Below are 26,632 nucleotides of genomic sequence, written 5' to 3' on the forward strand. Positions count from 1 at the left end.
GACCAGGGTTGGGGAGCGGGGAGCCCCCTGAGTCCCCTAACAGGGAGGCTGTCAGGACTGGTGCCCAGAGCTGAAGAGGGAGGCTGAAGCTACTGGGCGGCCCGGAGCCAGGCCTGGGTTCTAACCGCACGTGGTCCTGACTCCCAGGGCCTGACCAGCGCATCTGCGGAGCCCACCCTCAGAGGGTCCTGTCACACCCTTCCTACCGCAGACAGAGGCACCATCACCATCACCCTGCCCGAAAGAGGAAACCAGAGCCTCGCAGCAGCAGGGTCAGTGCAGGGCCCAGTCCTCCAGGGCCCCCGGGCTCTTGTCCACGCCTTGACGTCTGGGGAACACCATCCTCGCCCATCCAGGCCGCTTGGGCTCACACCTTCAGGGGGCACCAGGCCAGCCCTGAAAAGGCACCTGGAAGCACATGAAGCCTCAGGCCAGCAGCCCCCGGGGAAGACGGCATGTCAGGCGCGCAGCCCACCCCCACGGTGAGGCTGCCTTGTCCGCATCCCCTCCTGCCGCCCCGGGCAGTCAGCACCGGGCCCCACCGCTCTCACAACGCCATCCCCGGGCCCCAGGTGGGACGTCTGCGTCACCTCCACGTCCCGCCGTCCTCCCCAGAGGTGCCCTTCTGCAGCCCCCTTGGCAGTGACCGGCCGAGGACAGGGGGATGACCCCTGCAGGGCTGTCAGGAAACAAGGGCTCGTGTCCCCAGGGGTGGACGAGGTGGCCTCCTGCTTCTGGAGCAGCCACTCCGGAATCCACCAAGAGGAGAGAGAGTCTCTTGAGAATAAAGCCGACTTGGGAGAGGTGAGCCCAGAGGAGAGAGACACAGAATCCAGTGAGGTCGGAAGTCAAGTTAGTCAAGGTTCCTCAGATCCAGAAGACAAAAAAATCCCCCTTCAGCCTTCAGTCCCTTGGAGTGAGGCTTCTAACCGACAATTCTCACTTAGACACCACCTTCCTATTCGTCAGTCCACACCTCCCAGCAAGGCGTGCCAAGCTGTGTGCTGGCGCTGGGAGGACAGGGAGGGCTCGGACGGGGGTCCCTGCCCTCCAGGGGTTCTTACCTGGGGGGAGGAGTATGCAGCCCATCCAGGGAGGCCCTTGGGGGGTGTTGTGCATGCTCTGGACTGAGCTGGGACAAGGTGGAGGGGGAAGCTAGGTCTCAGAAGCCCCCTTGAAGACTTGCCCGTGGATCGCCCCACCCCCACCAGCAGTGTGCTCCAGCCACACTCAAAACTCCTTTCCTTTCCCAGAAAGGCCCAGGGCTTCACCTCACCTCATTCTCTCCCTCCTCTCAGGCAGGACACTCTCATTTCAACCCTCAGTTCAGGGGACCCCTTCTCTCAGGAGCCCTCCATGAGCCCCCCACTGGTCAGGCTCCCTCCCCTGGGCTCCCCCATCTCAGCCTGGCCCACGCTGAACTGTCACTGGACTGGGAGCCCCAGGATGGGGGTCCATGCACGTCCCCTACATTGTCCCTAACAGGGCCAGGCACAGAGAAGGCACCAAGATAATGTGAGGGAGGGAGAGACAGACGGTGGAGCTCACGTCTGGCCACTGTCCTGGGCCTTGAAGGCAGACAAGGCCTCTGACATCGTGGGGCGGGGGGTTGGCTCCACGCGCAGAATGCGAGGGTCCAGACTGCCAGAAACAACCCGTGACCCATCCTGGGTAGGCATCGTCATCCTGCCTTCCAGGTGAGGCCCACAACGGGAAGTGACCTGCCCAGGGGCGCTGCTCCGGCGGGAGGCAGAGGCCGGAACTGGCCCCGTCTGCGTCGTCCACACCCTGCATCTCCAGCAGCTGCACTGGCTCCTCGGCTGGGGAGGGAGCCTCATCAAGTTCTCCCCGCCACCTCTCGATGACGGCCTCCGCCAGTCCAGTCCCCAGAGATGGAAACCGAGGTTCGGAATCCTTCCACACTCATTCTCAGAATAAAGAGAAATTCAGATTCAATGCAAGTACACTAATGTATTTTTCAGACACGCCGACCCCCACGAGCTGGACAGCACCTGCTGGTGACCGTGGGAGGTGGACGCGCCCTTGAGCAGCCGGTATCCGCACCAACAGGCACAACCTCTTTCAACAGCAATATGGCTACATCAACCAATCAAGACGCCAAAAGACAAATGCGTGTGCCCTTTGCTCCAGTGCCTCCACTCCTGGAGATTCATCCAGAGATCCTTGTAAAGGTGCGACCTTGCATACCTATCAGGTTACTAACCACAGCATAGAACAGAAGAGCAAGCTGGTGAACACTACCTTTTACGGAACAGTGCTCATTATTAGAAAGCAAACTAACCCAGAGACAGAGCAGCAAGGGAAGCTGACCAGGAATCAGAGCGTGAAGGCCTTCCTGGCAGCCTCCGGAGCCTCGCCCTGCTGGGGGGGAGCCTCCTTTGGTGGGGGAGTGCTCCTCTCCGAGCATCATGTACTGCGTAAGGGGCCACAGGGAGCGCGGTCTTGTCCTGCACTGGGGCAGATGACCGCCGAGGACAGAAGGTGGCTGGCTTGAGGCTGAGTGTCCCCTGCCAATTCAGAAGCAACTCAGAAGAACGTATGGGGGGATGGTGGATTTGCTGCAAAGTAATGGGGGCGAGGAAGCCTGAGGGTCAAGACTGGCCACATACGGGTCGTTACTGAAGCTGGAAAGCGGGTTCATCATACTCCTACAGTTGCTCTGTCGGGAGGTGTCCACCATGAAAAGTTAAATGGGGGTGGGAAGCAGCTGCTCAGAGCTGGTGGTCCACATGGGGCCCAGGGGCAGCATTTGGGACCAGAGGGAAGAAGCTTGAGGGAGGCCAAGGCCAGCCTTTCCCGACAACCTTAATTACACAGTCAGGTCTGGCCCAGCAGGTGATCAGCCAACAGGGGCTGGAGGGAGGAAGGGAGGAAGACAAAGCTGGGCCTCAGACCCACACCCGGGGGACAGGGCACGCGGACGGAGGGCTGCCACACGGAATCTGAGGTACACGGTGGTGGCGGGGGAAGCTGAGGGCTCCGGCACAGGCCTGTGCGATGGCAGCGTCTCTGAGTTCTGCACGGAGCCCGCTACCAGTGACAACCTTCACGGGCCTGAGCTGAAGCCTCACAGCACCCCTGGGAAGGGGAGGTGACCAGGCCCCCAACCTAAGACAGACAAAATCAGGTGCAGAGAGGAGGCGCGCCTGAGCGAGCACACAGGACACCCACTCCAGGGCCCTCCTCTCGCACGGCTGGGCCACTATGGCCTCCAGAGTGGGCCAAAGTCAGCTCCATGGCTCTGCACCCGCCAGGAGGAAGCGTCCTCGGATACCCGTGCCCACGGCAGTTACGACCCGAGGCCCTGTCCCCCTGCCAGGCTGGGGGCTCCCCCAGGACCCAGCCACAGGTGATCTGGGGGCCAGGAGGTCGGGGGACAGGATGGGTGAGTGACAGGGCCCAGACACAGTGGAGGGGAGCAGCGGCCTCTGCTAGGACGACTTCCACCAGCAGGGGTTTCTAGCAGCGCAGCGGGCTCCAAAAAAGCCTCTGCCTGTGACTCCTCGGGAAAACGAAGGGACACGGTCATGAGTTACTCTTCCCGATGACGAAGCGCTGGGCTTCCTCCACCCCCACCAGCCTTTCTGTAGCTCAGAGGGACTGAGGCAGCGGAGGTCACACCCAGGCTGGAAGCGCTAACTTTCCCAGCAGAGGGTGCCCAAGTCGCCACTGGTGATGCCAAACTCCATCAGTCCTGGAGCCGCACCAGCGCCAGGGGCCGCTGCCCCTCACTCCAGCCAGCCTGGTCTCCTGGGCCTTCGCTTGGGCGGCCCCCTGCCTGTCCCTGGCAGAGCCGGGGCCAGGGCGGGGTGCTGGGGAGACCCCCAGGGGGTGTGTTTGGGTGTGCACCTTCAGAAACATGGTGAGCATGTGCGGGGACACTGCAGCAGGTCCCCCAGGAAAGGAAAACCGTCCACCTTTCAGTCTCTGCCCTTAGAGCTAGGCGGGCACATAATGAACCATGGTGACCACGGTGAGGAACAGGCTGGCCTCTGGCACTTTGAGTCTCCACGGCCTGTCCCTGTGCTGCGACTGAGGCTGCGACTCCTCACCCCAGGACAAGGCCCCTGACTCTATCCTGCAGTGGTCTTACCCCCATCCCCGCGCACACACCTCCCCAGCCCGACCTTGCTTGTTTCTGCCACTAGGTTGCAACTGCTATTGCTGCAGCTCAGAGCGCTCCCCTCCCCACTCCCCCTTCCTGACCTGTCATCCAGGTCTCAGCTCAAATGTCACCACTTCTGAGAAGCCTTCTCTGGCCCCTTTCTCCATCAGCGCCCCCACACCGGTACTCTCCACCACGTCCCTCTGGGGCCTCACGGGATGCACCCCCATCGGTATCTGTTTCCTTGCTAGCTCTCTGTCCTACACCAAGGGCTCCGTGAGTCTAGAGACATCACTGCGGCAAATGAACGACTCACTCTGTGAATAGCAAGAAGTCTCTCTTCCTTTCTCCCCAGAGAACCATGTGGCGGCGGCAGGAAGCCATGCCGTGCCCTGGACAGGAGGCAACTCAGGAGAGGCTGGGCCAGTCCCATCTTCTCAGATCCTGGGCCCTCCCCAGTCTGCGAAGGGGCCACAATGCCCACAGCTTCCTGGGTGATAAGAGTGGTCTTCCCTCTCCCAGAAGGGAGGCATCATGACTGGGGGAGGGGAGGCAGGATCGGGAAGCCAGCTGCAGGGGGTGGGCTGGGCTTAAGCAACCAGCCAGGAGCCCCAGGCCAGGAAGAGGGAGGGCCTGGCTACTCCACCCATGGCACCCTCAGAACCTTCCAAGCTGCTAGGCTCAGCAGAAGATCCTGCTACAGAAACACGTGCAGTCTGAAGGTGCCAGAAGCCTCCTAAGTCAACAGACATCTCAGCTCGGCCCACCAAGGAGCCTCCCCCTCAGCAGGAGCCTGACGAAGCTCCAGGGCACTCCAGGGGGAGGGGGGAGGCCAGGCCTTAGCCCCAGGCCCTGATCACACAGGGCACACTAAAGACCCAAGGGCCGGCTGTGTGACAGGCCACTTCTAGTTCTAAGGCACCGCTACTCACAGCAGCAAACACACGGACAGCACCCTGCCAGCGCATTACACTTACTGCTTCTGGCAATCAGATAAGGGCAGATTTACTCCCCAGGTGAAAAATGGACCTGAAGCAGGAGAAGTTAAGGAGCCTGCCAGGGTCACAGAGCCATGGGGAGCCGGGGCTCAGGCCTAAGCAGTCTGACGCCTCAGTCCTGGCTCCTTTTTCCTTTGTTATTTACTCACTTGGCTGCATCAGGTCTTAGTCGCGGCACACAGGGTCTTCCTTGTAGCACGCAGGCCTAGCTGCTCTGTGGCACGCAGGGTCTTGGTTCCCCTGGCCAGGGATCGAACCCGTGTCCCCTGCACTGCAAGGGGGATGCTAAACCCCCGGACCATCAGGAAGTCCCCACAACCCTTGCCCTTAACCACACCCGACGCTTTCTGTCCACAGCCACAGTCTGGGCTACAGTACACATCGCTTTGCACTTTCCAGAAAAGGAAACTGAGGCCCAGGGAGGTAGGGGTACTTTCCAAGGACACAGCCAGGAGAGAGGCGGGCATGGCCGGCCCTGCAGCCCGCAGTGGCAGGCTCAGCAGGGGGGTGGGGGTGGGACAGCCTGTGGCCCTAGGCCTCACCCGGACCCCCCAGCCGCGCTCCCTCTTCTCTGCGCTGGCCCTGGGTTCCCCTCATCCTCCCGCCCTCCGAGTGTGTCTGTGGAGTCGAGGCTGACTTGTCTCTCACCTCCCTGGCGGTGCTGTGTCCCCAGCACATGTGGGTGGGCACAGAGCTCAACGCCCACTGATGCTGAACCACCAAGACAACACGTCCAGCCCTGAGCTGGGTGGAGCCACAGCACTACCCAACACAAGCGCTCACGACGGGCCCTCTGACTGCGTGCTGTCTCCTGGGGGGCTGGGGCAGGTGTGTGTGAGTGACACTGCGAGCTGTCTCCTGGGTGTGTGTGTGTGAGAGAGAGAGACACTGTGAGCTGTCTCCTGGGTGTGTGTGTGTGTGTGAGACAGAGAGACACTGTGAGCTGTCTCCTGGGTGTGTGTGTGTGTGACACTGCGAGCTGTCTCCTGGGTGTGTGTGTGTGTGAGAGAGAGACACTGTGAGCTGTCTCCTGGGTGTGTGTGTGTGTGTGTGTGTGTGTGTGTGTGTGTGAGAGAGAGAGAGACACTGTGAGCTGTCTCCTGGGTGTGTGTGTGTGTGTGTGTGTGTGACACTGCGAGCTGTCTCCTGGGTGTGTGGGTGTGTGTGTGTGTGACACTGCGAGCTGTCTCCTGGGCGTGTGTGTGTGTGTGTGTGTGTGTGTGTGTGTAACACTGCGAGCTGTCTCCTGGGGGTGTGTGTGTGTGTGTGTGTGTGTGACACTGCGAGCTGTCTCCTGGGTGTGTGTGTGTGTGTGTGTGTGTGACACTGCGAGCTGTCTCCTGGGTGTGTGTGTGTGTGTGTGTGTGTGTGTGTGTGACACTGCGAGCTGTCTCCTGGGTGTGTGTGTGTGTGTGTGTGTGTGTGTGTGACACTGCGAGCTGTCTCCTGGGTGTGTGTGTGTGTGTGTGTGTGACACTGCGAGCTGTCTCCTGGGTGTGTGTGTGAGACACTCTGAACTGTCTCCTGGGTGTGTGTGTGTGTGTGACACTGTGAGCTGTCTCCTGGGGTGTGTGTGTGTGTGTGTGTGTGTGTGTGACACTGCGAGCTGTCTCCTGGGTGTGTGTGTGAGACACTCTGAACTGTCTCCTGGGTGTGTGTGTGTGTGTGACACTGTGAGCTGTCTCCTGGGTGTGTGTGTGTGTGTGTGACACTGCAAGCTGTCTCCTGGGTGTGTGTGTGTGTGTGTGTGTGACACTGCAAGCTGTCTCCTGGGTGTGTGTGTGTGTGTGTGTGTGTGTGTGTGTGTGAGACACTGAACTGTCTCCTGGGTGTGTGTGTGTGTGAGACACTGTGAGCTGTCTCCTGGGGGGTGTGTGTGTGTGTGTGTGTGTGAGACACTGTGAGCTGTCTCCTGGGTGTGTGTGTGTGTGTGTGTGTGTGTGTGTGACACTGCGAGCTGTCTCCTGGGTGTGTGTGTGTGTGAGACACTGCAAGCTGTCTCCTGGGTGTGTGTGTGTGTGTGTGAGAGAGACACTGTGAGCTGTCTCCTGGGTGTGTGTGTGTGTGTGTGTGAGAGACACTGTGAGCTGTCTCCTGGGTGTGTGTGTGTGTGTGTGTGTGTGACACTGTGAGCTGTCTCCTGGGTGTGTGTGTGTGTGAGACACTGCGAGCTGTCTCCTGGGGGTGTGTGGCCTCTGGAGGCAGATGGTGCATCTGGCAGTGTCTGTTTAGGGCGTCTGAGGAGCCCAGGTCCCCTCCTCTGAGCTGTCCCCAAGTCCCCACGAGGCCGAGCCCGGCCCTCTCAGGCCCCATTTGACAGGAAGGATGTGGGATTTCTGCTCAGCCTGCGTGACCGCCTGGGCTAGGGGCCAGGACCGAGCAGGCCTGTCCCGACCACCAGGACGGCCAGTGACGGGAGAGCGGAGCGAGTCAGCAGCGCTGTGGCCTGGAGAGCTGGGACTGGTTCTTCCCATCAGCTCTGACACCCCCTGCCCTGCGGGAACTGACAGAGGCCCCTGTGCCCTTCCCGTGAGCACCTTCATTACCTCACGGGGCCCCAAGTGGTTTCTGACCCTGACGTCTTAGACAGACCCTGGCTGCCACAGGGCAAGGCCCTAATCTTTTTCTGGTCGTGCTTTCTCTTCTGGAAAACGGAGCCAATCTCTCTCTTTCTCTCTCTCTCTCTCTCTCTCTCTCTCACACACACACACACACACACACACACACACACACACACGCATGAAGGCTTCCAGAAGCAGTCACTGAGATCACTGGTGTGACGCGTTTGGCGGGAGGCTGGTGTTGGCTGGCCGGCCGGCCGTCAGAGGGCCCCAAGCTGACATCTGGCAGCACCTGGAGAGCGAGCGGCGCCTGGGCAAACAGAGGCTTGGCACTGCCCAGAGGCTCCTCTGGCTCCGCCCGCGGGCCAGTTGCATCCACCTGTCTCCGGCCACCTGGCTCGGAAATACTGATCGCACCACTCCTGCTTGCCTGGAAACAAATATTTACCCAGGGCTGGGCACCTGAGGACACAGGAGTGAAGGCTTGGGGATGGAGGAGGACCCACAGGGCTAAAGGACGAGGAGGAGCCCAGGCTGGCCACGTAGCTCTGAGAGCCAGCCCCCTGCCTGCAGAAGGGGGATGCCACTCCACTCCCAGCGGGCCGGGCGAGCCGGACCCCCCTCAGCATGTCACCGTCCCCCTACATCTGTGAAATGGGGCAACGATCCACCCACCCCGAGGGACCGGGTGTGGATAGGGCCAGCTGGCACATGGAAGATGTCAGCGCTGCACCCAGCACCAGGCAGGCGCTCTGCCAACACCAGCCACCACCACCCTCGCGGTTACTGACCGACGGCCCCGTGCAGCCTCACTGCTCCTCCGGGACGCCTGCCTCCTCCACCTTTTGTGAGGCTCACCTCAGCCTCCCAGTCCTGCCCTCTTCAAAGGAACGCGCATGCCAACTCTTAACTCCCACTCCTCAGCGAGGCACCCCTGCCCAGCCCACCCACTGGCCGAGGAGGGAAGAGCTGGGCAGCGGCTCCTCTCAGCTGCCCAGGGCAGAGGCCACAGTCCCTCCTTCCGCCATGGGCCCAAGCACAGGCCCAGGCACCCTGCACGCTCAGCCACCTGCGGAGGTGCTGGGCCCAGGGCCCGAGTCTGACTCAGTACTGGATACTGGACTCTGTTCTCCCTTTAATCCCACCTGCCTCAAGGGCCAGTGTCTCAGCATAATTCAACAGATCCTTCGCTTAATACCTGCTCTGTGCTCCACCCCCGGAGGGTGATGATGGGGAAACAGCATTCAAAACACCTCTGATTCCTGCCTCCAGGGGCAAGACAGATCCATTCCCAGACAGTGATGACCCCGAGGGGGCCAGGACTAAGGCAGGAGGGCCCAGGAGTGCATCTAACCTGATTGGGGGATCAGGGAGGGCTTCCTGGAGGAGGGGCTACCTAACAACACTGGTCATGTGAGCACAGGGGCTGTGAGTCTCATTCATCATCTCATCCTGGAATTTAACATAACTGTACCTGGTCCTTGCCAGGTGCTCCATCTACTGAAGGAAAGAAAGTGGGGGGGGGGGGGGGGCGGGGAGAGTAGTGAGGAGACCCAGGGGGGTCTGAGTAGTTCACCAGGTAAGGGAGGGAAGAGCCACTTGATAGGGCTAACATGTAACACTGTGTGATCATGTAACACACGACCATGTAACACTGCACAGCTCCAACTGCAGCCAGCAATTCCACCCTGAGGTCTGTACCCTGGAGAACTTCTTGCTCACACCCCAGGTGACACATACACAAAGTTCACGGCTGCGCCAGGTGTATAAGACCGAAAGCCAGAAACAACTCAAATGTCCATCAAGGACAATCTAAGGCAGAGCCACGCAAAGGAAGACTCTGGAGCATCTCCATGGATGGAACTGAGAAACCTAATGCTGAGGGGAAAGGAGAGACCCAGGCTCCACTCACGACACATCGTCATTTTTATGACACTCAGAAACAAGCAAAACCAAACTGTATTTTTTCATCATACATGCACAGGTGATAAAACTTAAAAAAAAAAAAAAAAAAGAGGCATGACAATCACAACCAGCACGGTAGTAGTCATGCGTCTCTGGGCTCTATCCACCCTCCCACCCAGACAGAGGTGAGTTAATGGTAATGTTCTCAGCCCTAAATTGGGAGGTAGGCTCATGGGTCTTTATTATACTACACTTTAACTTACATGTATGGTACATACATAGTTTAAATGCCATGAAGAGAACTTAATAACAATAATTTTAAAAGCAGAGGGAAGGAGGGAATTCCCTGGTGGTCCAGGGGTTAGAACTCCATGCTTCCACTGCAGGGGACACAAGTTCAATCCATGGGCTGTTCTGGTCGGGGAACTATGATCCCATAAGCTATTCGGTGCAGCCAAAAAAAAAAGTAGAGGGAGGGAGAAGTGTGCTGCAGCAAAGGGAATAGCATGCACAAAGGCTCAGAGAACAGAGAACTGAGGAGCCTCTGGGGAACTGAAAGTCACTGTCAGGGGCAAGTGAGGCAAATAGGCAAGGGACCTAAGACAGGCACTGCGGTACCTGAAAAAGGTCTGCAGATCACTCAGCGGCTCCCTGCTTCCCACCACTCCCATCTACTGAAATCCTGGGTAGGCAATGGGCCCAGCTGAGGGCGGGGGACCTCTGAGAAAGCTGAGGGCCATCAGCGGACAACCAGGCCGGCTATTTCAAGCTGCCTGCCTCAGGCTTCCGGTCGGGGCACCAGATGGCCAGCTGGACTCAGAGGCACTGGGGACTTTAGTTTGGAATTTTAAAATCCAATAACTGTGAGCTGTTTACTGGTGCAGTGAAGGCTCCAGGGATGGACACTGAGTGCCTGTAACTTCTCGTTGCCCGACCTGACTTTTCTTCCCCTATGAAAGGTGAGCACTGCCATGTAGCCTCACGAGGTGTGTCTGGGTGCTAAAGGACATATTCATTCATTCTTTACCAAACAACCTGGGCTGGGCAGACAACAGAGCACAAAACAGATCTGGATCCCTGCCCTCGGGGAGTGATTGCTAGGAAGGCAGACAAATAATCACAAATAAAAGTGACAAATTATAAGCAAGAAAGCACTCAGAGGAAAACAGGTGATGATCACTTAGATGGGAGGGAGTAATCAGGAAAGGCCAGTAGAGGGAGGAACATTTAAGCTGAGACCTAAATGACGAGTTACGAGGCAGAAATTCATTCATTCCCTCAAATGTTTTTCGAGTGTCTCCTCGGGGCCAGGCGCAGTTCAAGGTGAACACACTGAGGCAGTGAACGCAGCCCTGGACCATCCCCTCCCAAGTCCCTTCCAATGGAGAAGGCAGACCCAAGACAGGGAGCAATGTCAGCAGACAAACAGATGGTGACCCCATGGAAGTTGGGGAGAGCTTCCCAGGCAGAGGGAAGAGCCAGCACAGAGGCCCAGCATGTAGACGCTGGAGCGGGGGGGGTGGGGTGGGGGGGGTGGTTCCTAGATTCCTGGGGGTGAGGCAGACTGGATGTGCCCAGGGACGGGGCTTTGGCCACGTTCCGCACAGGGCCGTGACCTCAGCAAGTGACGGATAGCACCAGGTCACCGAGGGGCCCCACCAGCTTCGCCGGCTGGCTCGGCCTAGTGCTCAGCGAACAGAGGCTGCAGGTGTGTTTCCAGGAGAACCTCTTGGGAACCTGCTGTCCTCTCTGCGTGGGCCTGGCCGCCACTAACACAACCCGCCTCCCCACCCCCCACCCCCATAGTGCCACCAGGGCCCGGGCCCCCACCCCCCACTCCGCCCTCTCTGCTGCAGACAGCCAGCAACAGAGCAAAGGCGACAGGGATTCTTTGAAAGGAGGCTCTCCCACCTCCACCTTTCCAGCACGGCCAATGACAAATGAGGTAAAATACATCTGCACACATCTGCACACGGTGTAATGCCCAAGAGTGGATATCTGAAATAGAGACACAGGGCTTACAAAACGTCCCAAAACAAAAATGGGCCCAGCGCAAGAAGAAGCAACTAATGTGATAACAAGAAACAAGTTAACTAGTAGTTCAAAAAGGTTCATTAAAACAAAACACCATCTGGGCACCAAGACACCCAAATGTAAAAGTATTATTCATTCATTCTTTAAAAAAAAAGAAAAAAATCAAGCGATACAACCAAGTGCTGTCCCTCAAGGCTTCCAGACATTTGTGGGCACAGACTGTATATAAGACTTCAAAGGTTCCTACCCTCTGACTTGGTAAACCACCTTCTAAGAATTTCTTCTGAGAAAGCTCCTTGCGACTACAGAAAGATTTATGGACAAGGCTAAACATTGCTGCATTATTCATGCAGCTGAAAACTGGAAAGGGCCTAAGTGCTCAGCAACGCGGAATGGCTGGAGCAAATTACAATGGCCTGACGGTGGATTTTAATCACGCTTTGTAAAAAAAAGGAAAAATGAAGTGAAAATGTAGGACATTCAACTGTATACCCAGGCTCTGCCCAGTTTTATTTTTACGTGTTTGTGGTACTGTAACTTAACCATTGAAGAGATGGGAAGGAAGTGCTCTGGCATTTCACGCTGACGACATTCCAGGTGGTGTGCGTCGCTTCTGATAAAGAGTCTTGCGTCCAAAATATATATAGAACTCTTACAGCCCGACCAGAAGACAAATGATCCGATTTTAAAACTGGCCAAAGATCTGAACAGACATGTCTCCCAAGAAGACATACAAGTGCCGAGAAGCATATGAAAAGATGCTCAACACCATCAGCCATCAGGGAAACGCAGATTAGATCAAAACCACAGTGCGACGCCCAGCACCCGCTGGGGTGGCTGGGATCTAAGGGGCAGACACGAAACAGAGGATGTGGAGGGAGGGAGCGGAAGTCTCGCTGGTGGAGGCGAGCGCTAAGTGGGACAGCCGCCCGGGAAAACGGTCTGGCAGTTGCTCAGAGGGTTAGAGTCACCAGATCAACGAGCAATCTCACTCCTAGAAAAATGAAAGCCTGGGTCCGCACAAAAACCTGAGCGTGAACATCCACAGCAGTACTATTTGTTCATCACGGCCAAAACGTGGAAATAACTCAAATGCACATCAATGGATGAAGAGATAAAACATCCACACGATGGAATGTTATTCGGTGATAACGGGGAATGAAGCACGGGCAGTCACGACGTGGGTGAACTCTGTAAACACTGCTGAGTGAGAGGAGACAGACACAAAAGGCCCCGGTGGCACGATTCCATTTACAGGAAACATCCAGAAGCTAACAAGACAGAAAGAGATCAGCGATCAGCGGTGGCCTGAAGGGGTGGGGGAGGGGTGCTGGGATTCCCCGCTAAGGGGTTCAGGGTTTCTTGTGGGGGGAGAGGTCGTCGGGTAATGAAATGTTCTGAAAATGGACTATGAAGACAAACGCACCATCCTGGGAAAAACTGAACTGTACGCTTTACATGGGTGAAATGTATGTGAATTACATCTCAACAGAGCTTTTAAAAAAAATTCCAGATGGTAAGCTTAAGAAGTGATTTTCATTTTCTTTCGACTTTCCAAATCTTTTTCTCTTTTTTTTTTCACAGTGAACATATCTTATTTGTAAAGTCAGAAAAGAATCAAAGTAAGGGGTCTCTCCCTTAGTAACAACCATCCTGAGCTTCCCGGGTGACCGCACACCCTTCACCCCCAACTCCCCTCACCGACACCCACTAAGGGGATGAGGAGAAAGCGGAGCCTCGGGCAGGACTTGCTTAGCTGCCCTGTGGGCTGCAGATGGCATCTCCACTGCCCCAGAGCCTTTCTTTTCATAATAACATCAGGCGGGGAACCCAGGGGGCACAAGGCAGGTCTCTCAGCTGCCCTCCTCCAGGACGTGTCACTCTCCGGAGATGCAGCAGCAGGAGCCATCCTGGGCGCCAGCACCCCCCATCAGGCCTGCTGCCTCACTTGTAAAACCAGGAGATAAGCCTCCAGCCCTGATAATCTGGACGTGGGAAACGGGGGTGGAACCTGTGCCAGCCGGGATCCTCACGGCTGGGTGGTCAGTGAGCACAGGCATTTGGACCCAACAGCTGGCGGCCGCCCAGCGAGTCAGATGGCCCTGCCCTCCCCCACCCCCCAAACTCACCGGCCTGGGGTGTCTGCTCAGGACCAGCCAGGGTCAGGCTGCTGTCAGGCATGTGGGCTCTGAGCAGGGCTCCACGGGAGCTCTATCTATCTCTGGGCTCTGCCTACACCCACCCCCCCTCCAACTCTATGCTAATGGAATGACAGTCGCCAGCACCGGCTCTGTGCTGCTGGACACGGCAGTGACCAGAACAGCCCAGCCCTGCCCTGCTGGGGCTCACAGTGCAGCGGGGAGACGATACAGCAGGGGAGCCTAGAAGAGCTCCACGCTGCAGACCCCAAGGGCTGAACCCAGGCCCGGGGGACAGAGGACCCCAACCCCCATCCCAGGGAACCTAGCCCTTTCTAGTCACTGCGATCAAAGTCGGGAGAGCTGTGTCGGGAAGCCAGTATCCCAAGGAGAGAAGGGTGGATTACAGGACAAGGAGTGAGGGTGGAGGCCTGAGCTGAGGAGCAGGGGGGGCTGGACCCCACTGACCTCCTCCACCTCTTCCCATGACAGCCCTTGTCGCCGGCGGGCAGGGAATCAGGTCAGTTACCACAACCTGAGCTCTCTTGCCCCGCCCACCAGCCCACGAAGAGGAGGTCCTGGCAGTCCGTTCCCTAAATGGTGGGGGTGACCTATGGACAGACAGGGAAACACACGGGGTGGGAAGGGACTGTGACACCCCCTTGCTGCACAGAAAGGCAGTGCTCGGCTGAGGACCCACAGCAAGTCCACAGCCAAGATGGGCCTGCCCCCCGACCCACACGGCCGGCCTGCACTCCCGTGGGCTGGAGTTCAGGGCTCTGCAGACCTGGCCAGGGGACACCAGTGGCAGACTCGGGGCCCCCTCCTGTCCTCTATTCCCCCCCTGTCCTGGGCCGCGTGAGGGTGGGCCCATCTAGTCCCTGAGGCCTAGCATCACCTACCCTTCCTTCTCTCGGTGCCACATGCTGGGAGCACCAGGGGATAAGGGAGCACCCAACCAAAGCCACCTCCACCCTCATGATGCTCACAGTCAAGGGCGCAAGAGTACCTTCCGGCCCACAGATAACCAGATGGCTGACCTTTTGGGGGAACCACGTGAGAGGGCCTGGAAAGAAGGGTTTGCTGGTACCCGAGGACAAGCTAGAGCCGAGCAAGGCAGGCATTCCAGGAGGATGTGGGGAGCGCCGGCAGGCTGGAACTGAGAAGAAGCCATCGCACTTGAACGCAGAAAGGACACGGGCAAGGGAGGGCCCAGACGTGGCCAGTGAAGGTGGCGGGGGCCGACCTCCTGAGCTGTTTTAGGGATCCTGCATGGGCTGTGAAAGGCAGTAAGAGAAAGGGGCCATAAGCCTAATGTGAAGAAACAGGGTTCGCTTCTTCGGGAATGGAGAGAGGACGTGAGAACAGGCAGGGCAGTCAGGACCCTGTCACCTGGTGCACAGTGGGGAGAGGCGGCGGCAGGGGATGGACGAACGGATGGATGGATGGCAGCGTGGGCAAATGATCCAAATGACCCCATGAACATCTTCCTTGGCCTCTGCTCCCTTTTGGGCCCCCCAACTATTCTGAGGCCCAGTCCTGGGTTAGGGGCCCGAGGCTCCCAACCTGGGGCGCTCGGCAGCAGGCCCACTGTGCTCAGAGTCCCTGTGGGCCTGGGGGTGTCCACTGGTTGGTCTCCTTCGTGCAGCCAGAGGCAACAGACGCGGTCTCCTGCGATGTTCCTGGGTCCAGTGGGGGGAGATGGATCCAAACAAATAACAACAGCGTGAGGCGGCATCACGGGAACCCGGGAGAGCAGAGCAGCGCTCTGTCTGGGGATGACGTGTGCAACAGTGTGGGGACGCAGGGCAGAGGGAACCAGGGTCTGTGGATTAGAACAGGGGTGCTGGGGGTGCTGGGGGATGGACGGGGATGGACACCGGCTTGGGAAGGCCTCCCCACCAGGCTCAGGGGCGCGGCCTCTGTCCTGTGGTGAAGAAGGAGCCCTGCCTGGGAGGCTTCTGGGGAACAGAGCAGAGGGTGAGTCCTGCTCCCTCTGGTTTGAACACAGCTTCTCCCTTTACTGTCTGTGTGGCCTTGGCACCCATGAGCCTCAGCTTTCCCTTCTGGCTGCTGTGAGATTAAAGGAGTAAACGCACCGGAGAGCTTAGATCACCCCACCATGGCCGTCACCATCATGGCCATCCTGAAGCCTGACCCTCCACAGGCTCACTTCCTTCCCTGGCGGGGGCCGGGGGCTTCCATCTCCTGGCATTCCCGCCCTGCCTCCCTCCACCCATCTCGGGGCTCTGAGGAACCCAGGGGGTTCAGCTATGAAGGTGCTGGCTTCGCACAAAGGGGAGGGCCGCTCGAGCGGCTCCCCTACCACACGGCTGACGGCAGCTGGCAGGAGGCTACGGCTGTGGGGAGATGGAGGGGTGGGCGTGGGGCGTGAAAGTGGCTCACGAGTCCGACCCCAGCGGGTTCCCACCCACCCGATCGGGGAGGACGTCCCAGCTGGGATCTGACAAGGCCTCCGCAGCATCAGACCACCGGGCTCCCACCCCAGGCTTCTGCTGGAAAGGGAGAGGGCGTCAGGCAAGTCACATGAGCCGAGCGGCTGTCAGCAGACACTTTCAAACCGCCACCCCCACCCTGAGGCAAAGGCTCTGGAGCTGATGCAGAGAGTAAGGAAGGGGGTGAGAATAACTTTATATAGAGTGCCCACTGGGTACCTGCACCCACCACAACCCATCACGGGGAGGGCAGCTCTGGGGACACGCAGGGGAGCCAGACCAAGCCGGGCTCTGCCCTCGTGGAACTGCCTTCCCAGCCGGGGGAAAACAGAAGCGAAGCACGACAGTGTCGGTCATTCCTGGGGCACCCAGCCTTGGAATCCCCTTCCACCTGTCCCACCCTAACTGAAGCACCAGACCCCCACCTCCTGTTGCAGCTCCAGCCCAGAAAGCACCCCTGAGAGGGAGTGGCCCTAACAGCAGCGCAGCCTGGCTCAGGGCGGGAGTGATGGGGGTGGCCTGGGAGCGGTAAGGTCAAGGACCCGGCATTCTCACCACGTCTGCGGGGGCTATGGGGTGCTCCTGGCTCGGAAGGCTGGGCCTGGCTCCCCACCCAGAGTCAGGAGGCTTCGAAACAGACTCCTCTTCTGCCAAAATGGCTCCACAGACGAGCAAACTGTGACACACAGAGGCTTCAGGACGTGCCTGCGTTCACGTGGCAGAATTCACAATTGGCCCCGGGTCTCGGGCTGGTCAGCCTGCTCTCAGAAAGGAGGAGCCAGGGCAGGCTTACCAGGACACGGCCCGGTTCTGTTCTAACAAGCCCTTACTGAGTGCCTGCAACAGCGAGTTACAGGTCCAGTCGCCTCCCAAGTTTCTCAATCCCCCCACAAAAGGGGGTACTGAGGCAGAGAAGCCAGGCGACCTCTGGACAGAGGGCAGAGGTGGACTGGCACCAGAGTGCCCTGAAGCCCGAGGCCTGGGCTGCCTCGTGTTACCACAGCTTCACAGAAAGGGAGAGGGGCCCACTGGGGGCTCCGTGGTCTCCTACTAGAAACTGCTGGGCCAACAGTCTAGAGTTCAGAATTTCCTGATCTTAGAAAATCACCGCAGGATGCCTCCTCTATTATGTTAGGCCCCAGGTTTTAGAGCTCTCTGGGTCTGGGAAGTGTGGGACCTGGGGGACTTTACAGGTGAAGCCAGCTGCTGAGGTGGCACAGGGGAGGCAATGTGAGCACCCGAGTGCACGACCCCCCCCCCCCCCACCCCCGGGCAGGAGGCAAGAACCAGGGCAGGGGCGGGATGGAGCTCAGAGACCCACGGGGAGAACACCGCAGAGCAAACCTTCTGAGGAGGGGGAGGCTCTGATAAATCTGATGATTAAATCAATCGAACAAATGCAAGCTCCTAGCCGCGGCAGGGCTTCACAAAGCAGAGAGCCTACAGGCTTGCGGCCCCGACCTTGGTCTGGGTCTGCAGGCCACACTCACAGAAGGTTCTGTGGGAAACAGTGGGCAGGCCCCTACTGAAAACCTTTCGCTGGTTCCCTGCCACCCTCAGGCTAACAGGGCCCACAGGCCCCACCTGGGTGGGTGGCCCCGGCCTTGCTTCTCCAGTCTGGCCTCTGACCCTCCTGCCTCTACCTCGACTCCAAGAAGACTGGCTTTTTTCCTCCTCCTCTGATGTGCCTCACTGGCTCCGCCTCCAGCCCTCTGCACTTCTTCCAACTGCTCCTCACCTGGCTCACTCCAGTGATTTCTTTAGACCTGAGACGGCCCCTTCCTCCAAGAAGCCACCTGTCCCTTGCCCGTCAGCTCTTCCCAGTCAGGGTCCTAGGCACCCTGATTTGATTAGAACTGTTTACCGTGTGACTCCCTCACTCAACTGTGACCTCCACAGAGGCAGGGCCTGCCTTCTTCCCCGACCCCTAACACTGGCAATCACTAAATGAGACACTGCGCACGCCTTCGGCGGGGGGGACCGAGCATGCACCACGTCCTGACACTGGGGAGCACAGGCGGAATTCGGGCCAAGGCGGAGGACAGAGGAGCAGTGAGGTGCTCCCAGGAGGCTTGAGCTGTCCAAGAACCACAGAGATCCCCTCCTGAGTGCCACCCAGCCGATTCCTTCACTCAGGCTGTTTCTCATCCCTGAGCTACCTGGTGAGGCTGGAATGGTCATCTCCATCTTACAAAGGGTTATGGGTTCAAGACAAAGAAATCATGCAGCAGGCAGAAGCGAATGCAGCAACTCACCAAAGCTCACGCAGCCAGGACTCGGGGGAAGAGCGCAGGCCCCCAGCCACACTGCCTGGCTTTGTGACGACCTCCGGTGAGTGACCTTGCCTCTCTGTGCTTCCAGTACCTCATCTACAAACAGAAAGAATAGCACCTGCCTCCCGGGTGACTGGGAGACATAACCGAGACACCCACTCAGCCCAGCGGCGGGCTCATGGGAGTAATGAGCGGTGACCAGGGTTGCCTGGAGAGCAGGGGCCTCAGCTTGGGCCCCTCCACGCTCCACTGTGGCAGGCCACCCACCCAAATCCCGTTTCTGCAGTTTCCACAAGACAGACGCTTTAGTGTGCTCTAAACAAGTCTGCGAGGCCAGCCTCAGCCACCCTTGAACTGAGGTCTGAAACTGAGCCTTGGGACTGAACGCCAGGCAGCTGAGCTCAATCAGGGGCCCTGAGCAGAACAGCCAAACCTGGCCGCCTGGGGAGCTTTCTAGAAACACAGATTCCTGGCCTCCATTCCCAGAAGCCACCCCCGTCACGGCCAGTCCAGTCCAGGGCGTCTGGCTCCATGGTTCTTAATACTTTTGGAGCCAAATGCCTGTGAGAGACAGGAGATGCCTGTTTCCCAGAAACACGTGCACGCACTTCTGACAGCCCACCAGAGGACCGAGTGCCAAGCACCCAAGGCATGGGGCCTGGCACAGGCCCATCAACTCATTTGAGAGGCTTTCTCCCCAATGCCCCGGCGGCGTGAGATCTGATGGAAAGCCTCACTCCTCTGCCACTCGCCCACCCTCCTGGGCGCCAGACGCAGGTCATGGGGGTGACCCACAGTCTTCACCCTTGAAGAGGGAAACATGATGTGAACACAAATAAAGCCCTGGAGGTGGAAAGGAGAGCCAGCCGCTCCCCACACAGGCCTGTCCACCGAGTCAAGTTCCCACGGGGCTTAGGGCTGGGGCGCCGGGCCATTCGACAGAAGTGACTGGGGCTCGGGGGGCAGCTGGAACTTGTCCACGGTCATGGCCGGTATCTGAGAGGCTGCGGCTAACACTTCGCATCTAGACCCTCGCTGCCCTTGCTGCCTCTCAGCTGGAGGCCGAGACAGGCTGATTGAGTTTCAGCTCCGAGAGGCTGGGCAGGCTGCCCAGAGTCACCCAGCTCGTCACAGACAGGATCGTCCCTGTCAGCGATGTCAGGGCACTCTTCTGATAGACCGCAGGGTTCTGACGAGGGACACACTGGAGGAGAGGCGAGTGCAAACACACAACAGAGACAGCGCAGCACGGAGGGCAGGGGCTGCAGGTGGGGGCAGAAGACTGGCGACGACAAGAACAAGGCCCCCCAGCGCTCCCTGTGGACACTGTTATCTCACTTTCCTCATCAGCCTTTGTGGAGGGACGACTGTCAGCTGTATTTCATAGACAGAAATATCATCACGGACAGAGAGAACGATCGCCCAAAGTCACATGGCAGAGTCTATGTGCCAACGCTGGCAGTAGGTGAGGGTGGGTCCTGACGGAAATCTGGGGGAAGCATCAGATAGCCACCCCCCACAAGGGCACTGGCTCCTCCCCAGCCAGACCGCCCACCACTCAGGTAAAATGAGCCATTAACCAGCAAGAGAGTCTCTGTCCACTACTGACAGGTACCTTTCCACCTGTCAAAGAAGTTTCAAGGACTCAATTTGCAGCACAGGTTTCATTGAGAACAAATAGGAAGGTGTTTCCACCCGCTCTGATCCTCACTGAGGAACACGATGGCCACTGTCCCCACCAGCCCCTCTCCCCCATCCCACCCCCGAAGCTCAGGTGGCCGGAGCTGGGCACGTTTAGGCCCCCTTCACCCTGCAGATGCCTCCACTCCACATGAGGAGTTTCCCGGGCGGCAAAGCTCCCCTGCCCCTATTCCAGGACAGACTGCATAGGGTGGAGGTCAGGGAGCGGGGAATGAGTCATGGGCAGGACTGCAGGGAGGGGGGAGACAGCCGCCCAGACTGTGGCCAGTGTCACGTGCTCCCGATGCCTGCCTCGCCAAACCCGGTCTCCTCCCCACATGGCGGTTAGCTGGGCCTCAGGTCACTCCTGCAGTTTGGTCTGAAGAGTCCCTGGTACGAGACCCTCAGAGGAGCTGGGACCTCCCACTATGGATGGGGCTTGTGGCAGGCTGGCCCCTCCTCCATGGGCACCCACTTCCACCCCCCAGGGAGTGTGGGGCGCACATGGGCCCCAGCCCAGCAGTACGGAGGCGGCCTCCTCTCCAGCTTCACAGCGCGTCCACTGGCAACCGGCTTGCTGCAGAGACCCTGCCCCACCAGGTCCATCCCGTCCACTCAGACATCCTGGAGGTCAGATCAGCAGGACAGGGCTCACAATTTCACAGATGAGGAAACAAACCAGCTCAGCGAGAACAGGGGCTGTGCCGGAGCCACAGCACGCTGCGGCCGGGGCCAGGCAGGGAGCACACCCCGGCGGGACAGACGCCAGGTGTGGCCTGGCCTCAGCCCCTCTGAGGCTGCACGTGCCCCTGGCGCTCATTCGGCCATGATCACCATGTGTCTTTCAAGGGGCTGAGCGGGAATGAGGATAAACACTGTCAGCTCTCCCATTCCAGCAGGGGAGAGAGACCACCAGCGCGAAACAAATGTCGATCTTAACAGCTGCGGCCTTTAGTGCAATGAGGCAGACAAGCAGGCCCCCAAGTTGGGGGCAGGCGGGGACATCATGTGACATGGGAGCCAGGAAAGGCCCTTCTGAGCGCTGGGCAGGGTTGAGCCTCAGTAGGCAAGAGACCCTCCCGCACCACCTCCCTCCTTCAGATGTCTGGCCTCCAGGAACCCCCCAACACGTGACCTCTGACAGGGCCTGACAGGGCTCTTGTCTCAGGCAGACACCCCCAGAGGCTCCCACCGAGCTGAGCCCCCACCTAGCCCCAGACCCAGGCATGGCCCACCGCAGCCACAGGCTGTCAGGCCTGGCCGAGCTCTCCTCCCAGGGTAAGGCTCTGCTGACTGGGCGCCCGGTGCTAGGGCCCAATTCCTCCAGTGGCTGCTTGTTCCCAGCCCGGGGTATTCCGGCACCTCGGGCCGGGGCGACTTCTCCATCTCTGCGATGGAAGAACAGCTTCTGAATGACCTCTTCCAATTCCGATGCGCCAATTCCTCCCTCACCCTTGGCCTTGGGGTCGTCACCAGGGCAGGCCCCAGCGTGGCCCCTCCCTCACCCTTCCCACCAGGGCCACAGCTCAAATGACACCCTCTCTGCTTTCCCATGGCTTTTCCTCCAGCAAATCTCTTGCCCCTCCTCCAAGACCTGCCAACCCCTCCCTGAAGCCCCCAGCTGAGACCCTCGATCTCTCAACTAGGCAGCCCCTTGGCCCAACTCTCCACAGCCTGGCGAGTCTCTGTCTCCCTCAGTCCCAGGCCAGCCAACAACTCCACTGTCCTCCACAGACACAGGGCGAGTCACCGGCCAGCACCACCAGGCCTGCCAAATCCCATTGTCCGAACTCACCAACTTCACCAGTGAGCCCTCCCCTGCCTGGAACTCCTTCCCCTGCCACCCAACTCCTTCCCTCGAAGGTTGACCTCAGCCCCTCTCTCCACCCTCCCGTAAAATCAACCCATTTCTCCAGGTCATCACCTCTCCATCTCAGACCCACTGATGCTTTTGGAGAGTGAGTGCAGACCAGTCCTGCCGTCTCTCCTGGAACTTCCAGGAAGGAGAGACTCCCACAGCCTGGGAGCTGTCACCACCTGTGCCTCTTCCCCGGGGTGACCAGTCAGCCACCATCCTCTCAACCCCTCCCAGCCAGGCACCAACTGACCCTCCTGCTCAACATTCTGCCCCCCCAACCCCCGCTTTCACTGCCTCTTCACGACTGTCCATAAGACATTAAAAAAAACGCAACCAACCAAAAAAAAACCCACCAGACTGAATCTGCCTGGATAACAGCAGGTGCTATTTATGTGGCAGGAACTTACAAGGACTATCTTATTTAATCCTCACAACTTCCCCACAGCAGAAATTAGCACCTCCATTTGCAGAGAAAGAAACAGGAGGCTCGGAGAGGAAAAATGGCTTCCCCACAGCCCAACAGCTGCTAACACACAGCTGCTGCTCTTCTGGGAACCTGCGGGCCAGAAACTTTCCCCTACTCCCACCCCGCCCCCGGCCCGGACTCTCCAACTGCCGCCACCGCCACCACGTTCCGGCCCACAGACGGAACATCTTCCCTCCCCCATGGGCCAGAGTCCACCAACGGACTGGAAGCTTGTGAAGCAGGCCCCCCCCAACTCCATGAACCAACTCCTCCAGGCTGGCCCCTAACATGACCAGCTGCACCTAATGTCACCCCTAAAATGACCAACATAACTGCAGCTTCATGAAGGCTCATCCTGGCCGACCGCTTTCCACACACAGCCTTATTCAGTCCTCTCTGAAACCCCGTGGCACGGCTATTCTCATCCACTTACAGGTGGGAAATCGAGGCTCTGAGGAGTTAGGAACCCAGCCTGAGGTCATGCTTTGGGTAAATGGGACTCAGGATTGAGCTGGAGCCCAGGCTAGCCACCATCCTCCTCTGCCTCTCCAGCTCTTTTCCTCCTCCTGCTCTGAACTCCCTGGACCGGATACTGTATCTGGAGCCCGTTCCCTCTTCCCTTCCTCAGCCCTAGTCCCCCAAGCCCTGCAACCTAACCTATCTTGAGGGCTGAGAGCCCAGGGGCTTGGCTGGCTCCCAAGGCCAAGAATTTTAAATTAATCACTGTCTCTTTAACAATAACTGGCTGGGGAATTCCCTGGAGGTCCAGTGGTTACGCCTGTGCTTCCACTGCACGGGGCCCGGGGTTTGACCCGCGGTGGGGGAACAAAGATCCCGCATTCCGTACCGTGCAGCCAAAAGACAGACAAAACTAACTGGCCAAGATGGCATTTACAGCCGCTCCTCATGTGTTCAGCTTTCAGTTCCCACGTTTCCCATCCTCACATCAAAGCCATCGATTTCTCCACTGCCCACAGACTAGCAACATTTCTACCTCTCTCCCCAGGGCCTACAGACCAACTTCTATAGACCAGGCTCCAGGCCTATCCCTCTCCTCTTTGGCTCCATCCCAGCACAAGTCCCAGACCTGTCCGGGACTCAACCCTGCCATCCATCTCTGGAGCGACTTTCCACCTTCCCAGCCCTACAGATAAAACACACTCCTCCAACTGCTCTTTCAGTTCCAACACAGAGCCTACCTTCTCCAGAGGACTTAAAACCTATGCAGTCACTCTCCCCCACACCTCGAGCCATCAAACTTCACTAGCGCTCTCACCTTCCACTGACAGCAGCTCCAATGCTTTCTCCGGGCAGGCGGGACGGGGCTAGGGGAAGCAAAACAAGGACAACCCTCCCAAAGCCAGGCTCCAAAGTTCCTCTGCTCCTGAATGACTGATGTTTTGCTTCCCCCTTTTTTTTTGGGGGGGGGGGGGTAGGGGAGGAGAGGAAGAGGAGGCACGTGGTGATTTTTCTTCCTAATGCCAAGATCGAACACCTCCCTGCACTATCTCAACCAGCCCCAAACTGACCACCAACTCCGCTCCTTTTTCTGGCAAGTTTATTTACCTTGCCTCCCTTTCCCAATCCCGGGACTGACTGACTCCTCTACCGCTGACTCCAAGTTTACTCCTGTTCCTCCTTTCAGCCAAGGAAGTTGAGTCACATGACCACCCCTTGCCCCGAGGCTTGCAGACCGACAACTGTAACCTCTTTCTGTCCCCATGGGCCCATCAAACTCCTCCAACTGCCCTTTCGGCGATAATGTTGACCCACTCTTTCTCCCCTGACTATTCTATCTTTCTCTGAGGGAACTATGAACTCAAAGGCTACCGCTCTCCTAATCAATCTCCCAAGCCACTAAACTTTCTTTGATTGCTCACCGTCAGAATTCCTCAAACGATCACCATCAGCGTCCCTTGGGGAGGGGAGAGAGGGAGTAGCAAAAACCAGCTAATGTCCACCTTCCCAACCCAACAGCCACTCCCTCCCTAACACCCTCCAAGCTCTAAACTGACGACTGTCTCCTTAAATCATTATTAGGGGCAACTTATTGAGCTCCACCTCTGTACTGGTCGCCGCACCGACTCCCAGGTCCCCCACCAGCCCGCCCCCGCGCTCCAGCTGTGGCTACCGTGTCTCCAGGGGTCTTTGGGTTCCACGGCTCCAGACACGATATCTTCGTCGGAAGGGAACGTAACGCGCTTGGCCGCAGCCTTGAGGCGCCCGTCGGCCGGGGGCGATGCGGGGCCGGGAGACGGGGCCTCGGCGGGGGCCTCCTCGGCTTCGCCGTCAGCGCCCGGCCCGGGCGGCGCCTCCTGCGGCGGGATCTCCATCGCCGCCGCCGCCGCCTCCTCACGGGGGCCCTGGGGACATGCCCCGGGCCCCGGACTTGTCTCTCCGGGCCCTCCCGCCGTCCCGGGGCATGGGCTCAGCCACTGCTTCAGGCGCCGACTCCGTCCCCTCTCCTGGTCGTCGTAGTCGTCGCCGCCGGGAGCTCGAGCGCGCCTCCCCCGGGCCCCGTGCGCGTCTGCTCGTTCGCAGCCGCACTTTCGTTAAGGGCCAGTGAGCCCGCCGCGTACACGGAAAAGAAGAAAATAAATTTAAGTTATTTTCAGGTAGAGTTGTCTCGTGCGTTGTTAAAGCGTGTACCAAAAGGCAGAAAGAGCCACGGAAAAAAGAAACGTGAGTAGTGAATCTGCAAAGCCGGAACTGCAGAATACGAGGGGCGGGGCGAGATGGACGCCGTCTCCCGGAGCAGCGCGCAAGCGCGAACCTAAGCCGCCCCCCCCCCCCGCCCCCCGCCTCCCCGCTTCAAAGTAGATAACTAACATTCAGGCCCTCACACATTCGTCACGAGCTCAGGCAATGGAGAAAGGAGTGGATATGATAGGAATAAAAACATATGCTTGGTGAGGCTAGGCCAACTGATAGAAGTAAAGGGATGGAGAACTTGAAAGGCTATAGGAGTTGTGTTGACTATATGAGTACAGGTGATGGATGCTGACAGACGGAACCTCTGCCTGGAGAACCTCTCCACTTGCTGGTTAGGCTCCAGCTTTCCATTTGCAGACTGCAATTTCATCAATGACCCTCTTTGGATGTTGTGGTTATACAGACAGGAAGTCGTGTCGGGCTCTTTTGTATAAATTGTATTTTATATAATTTAAACTTAAAAACGAAAATATGAGCCCATAAGGAGTATTCTATTCTTAATTTAGCTTCTTTTTGATTTAAGAAAAGAAAAAACTGGACGAAGGGAGAAATTCCGAAAGCAAGGAACGAATCTTCCAACCGAAATACCCGGCGATGGAGCAGGTAGATCACGGAGCCAGTAGCGAACTAGCACGAACTCAAGCCACGCCCCTACAAGGGCTGACTCAGTCGTTTACTATTCGCCTCCGCACTTTCTCCGTTCTATCCCAACCCAACCACAACCCTGAGTGGGCGGAGCTAAAACCCCAAAAGGTGACTTGGGGAGGAGCAAGTGACGTCGTTGCTAAGGCAACTCGAAATCTGGGCCCAGGAGTCGCCGGAGGTAGCGTTGTGAATGAACAAATGGGAGCCGAGGCCCTGCAGAAGCTTCATTCAACTTCAGTGGCTGCCGCACTTTGACCACTGAAGATGACCAAAGGAAATCACATCTATATTGAATGGAATCTTCACTTACATTCTTAAACTGATGGGACTTACAGATGGGGCAGAAATTACTTTTAAAAACAATCTGCTGAGGGAATTCCCTGGAGGTCCAGTGGTTAGGACTCTGTGCTTCCCCTACATGGGGCATGGGTTCAACCCCTGGTATGAGAAGTAAGATCCCAGCGACATGGCCAAATAAATAAATAACAGTAAATCTGTTGAAAGGCTGCTAGTAATGGGGCTAAGTAAAGTGTGTGAAATAGACAACCAGGCTACAAAGCCGGGGTTAAATGGAGAAGGGGCAAAGTTTCATTCTAACCCTTAATCCCTTTTCCCCAACGGTGCTGCCATGCAGGGTTTCCACCCACCTACAGGTTATCCACCCAGAGGCCAGGCCATGGGAAGGACCTCTTGCATGTGACCATGTGACCCAATTCAACTCACTCCCCTCACTGTATACAGCCAGCCCACCAGAAAAGTCCAAGTCTCCCAAGTCTGGCA

The 26,632-nt window shown here is 58.1% G+C and overlaps 1 protein-coding gene and 1 long non-coding RNA gene across 3 annotated transcripts in view; one reads left to right on the forward strand and one right to left on the reverse strand.

Moving 5' to 3' along the window:
* PPP1R37 (protein phosphatase 1 regulatory subunit 37) overlaps positions 1–24,828 on the reverse strand; it is a 37,565-nt gene extending 12,737 nt beyond the window's left edge. Inside the window, exon 1 of the mRNA XM_020898220.2 lies at positions 24,627–24,828. Within this exon, the coding sequence (XP_020753879.2) occupies positions 24,627–24,828 (202 nt within the window). The remainder of the gene's footprint in view (positions 1–24,626) is intronic.
* Positions 22,663–26,429, forward strand: LOC110139991 (uncharacterized). 2 transcript variants are annotated; one of them, XR_002314635.2, is made up of 3 exons: positions 22,676–22,930; positions 24,536–25,404; positions 25,731–26,429. It is a non-coding gene; the product is annotated as an uncharacterized lncRNA (long non-coding RNA). The 2 variants fall into 2 exon arrangements; XR_011482076.1 differs by having other exon boundaries at positions 22,663–22,930; positions 24,536–26,429.
* The last annotated feature ends 203 nt before the right edge of the window (positions 26,430–26,632 follow it).

This window comes from Odocoileus virginianus, chromosome 20 (genome assembly GCF_023699985.2).
Source record: "Odocoileus virginianus isolate 20LAN1187 ecotype Illinois chromosome 20, Ovbor_1.2, whole genome shotgun sequence".
In the NCBI taxonomy this organism is placed as follows: Eukaryota; Metazoa; Chordata; class Mammalia; order Artiodactyla; family Cervidae; genus Odocoileus; species Odocoileus virginianus.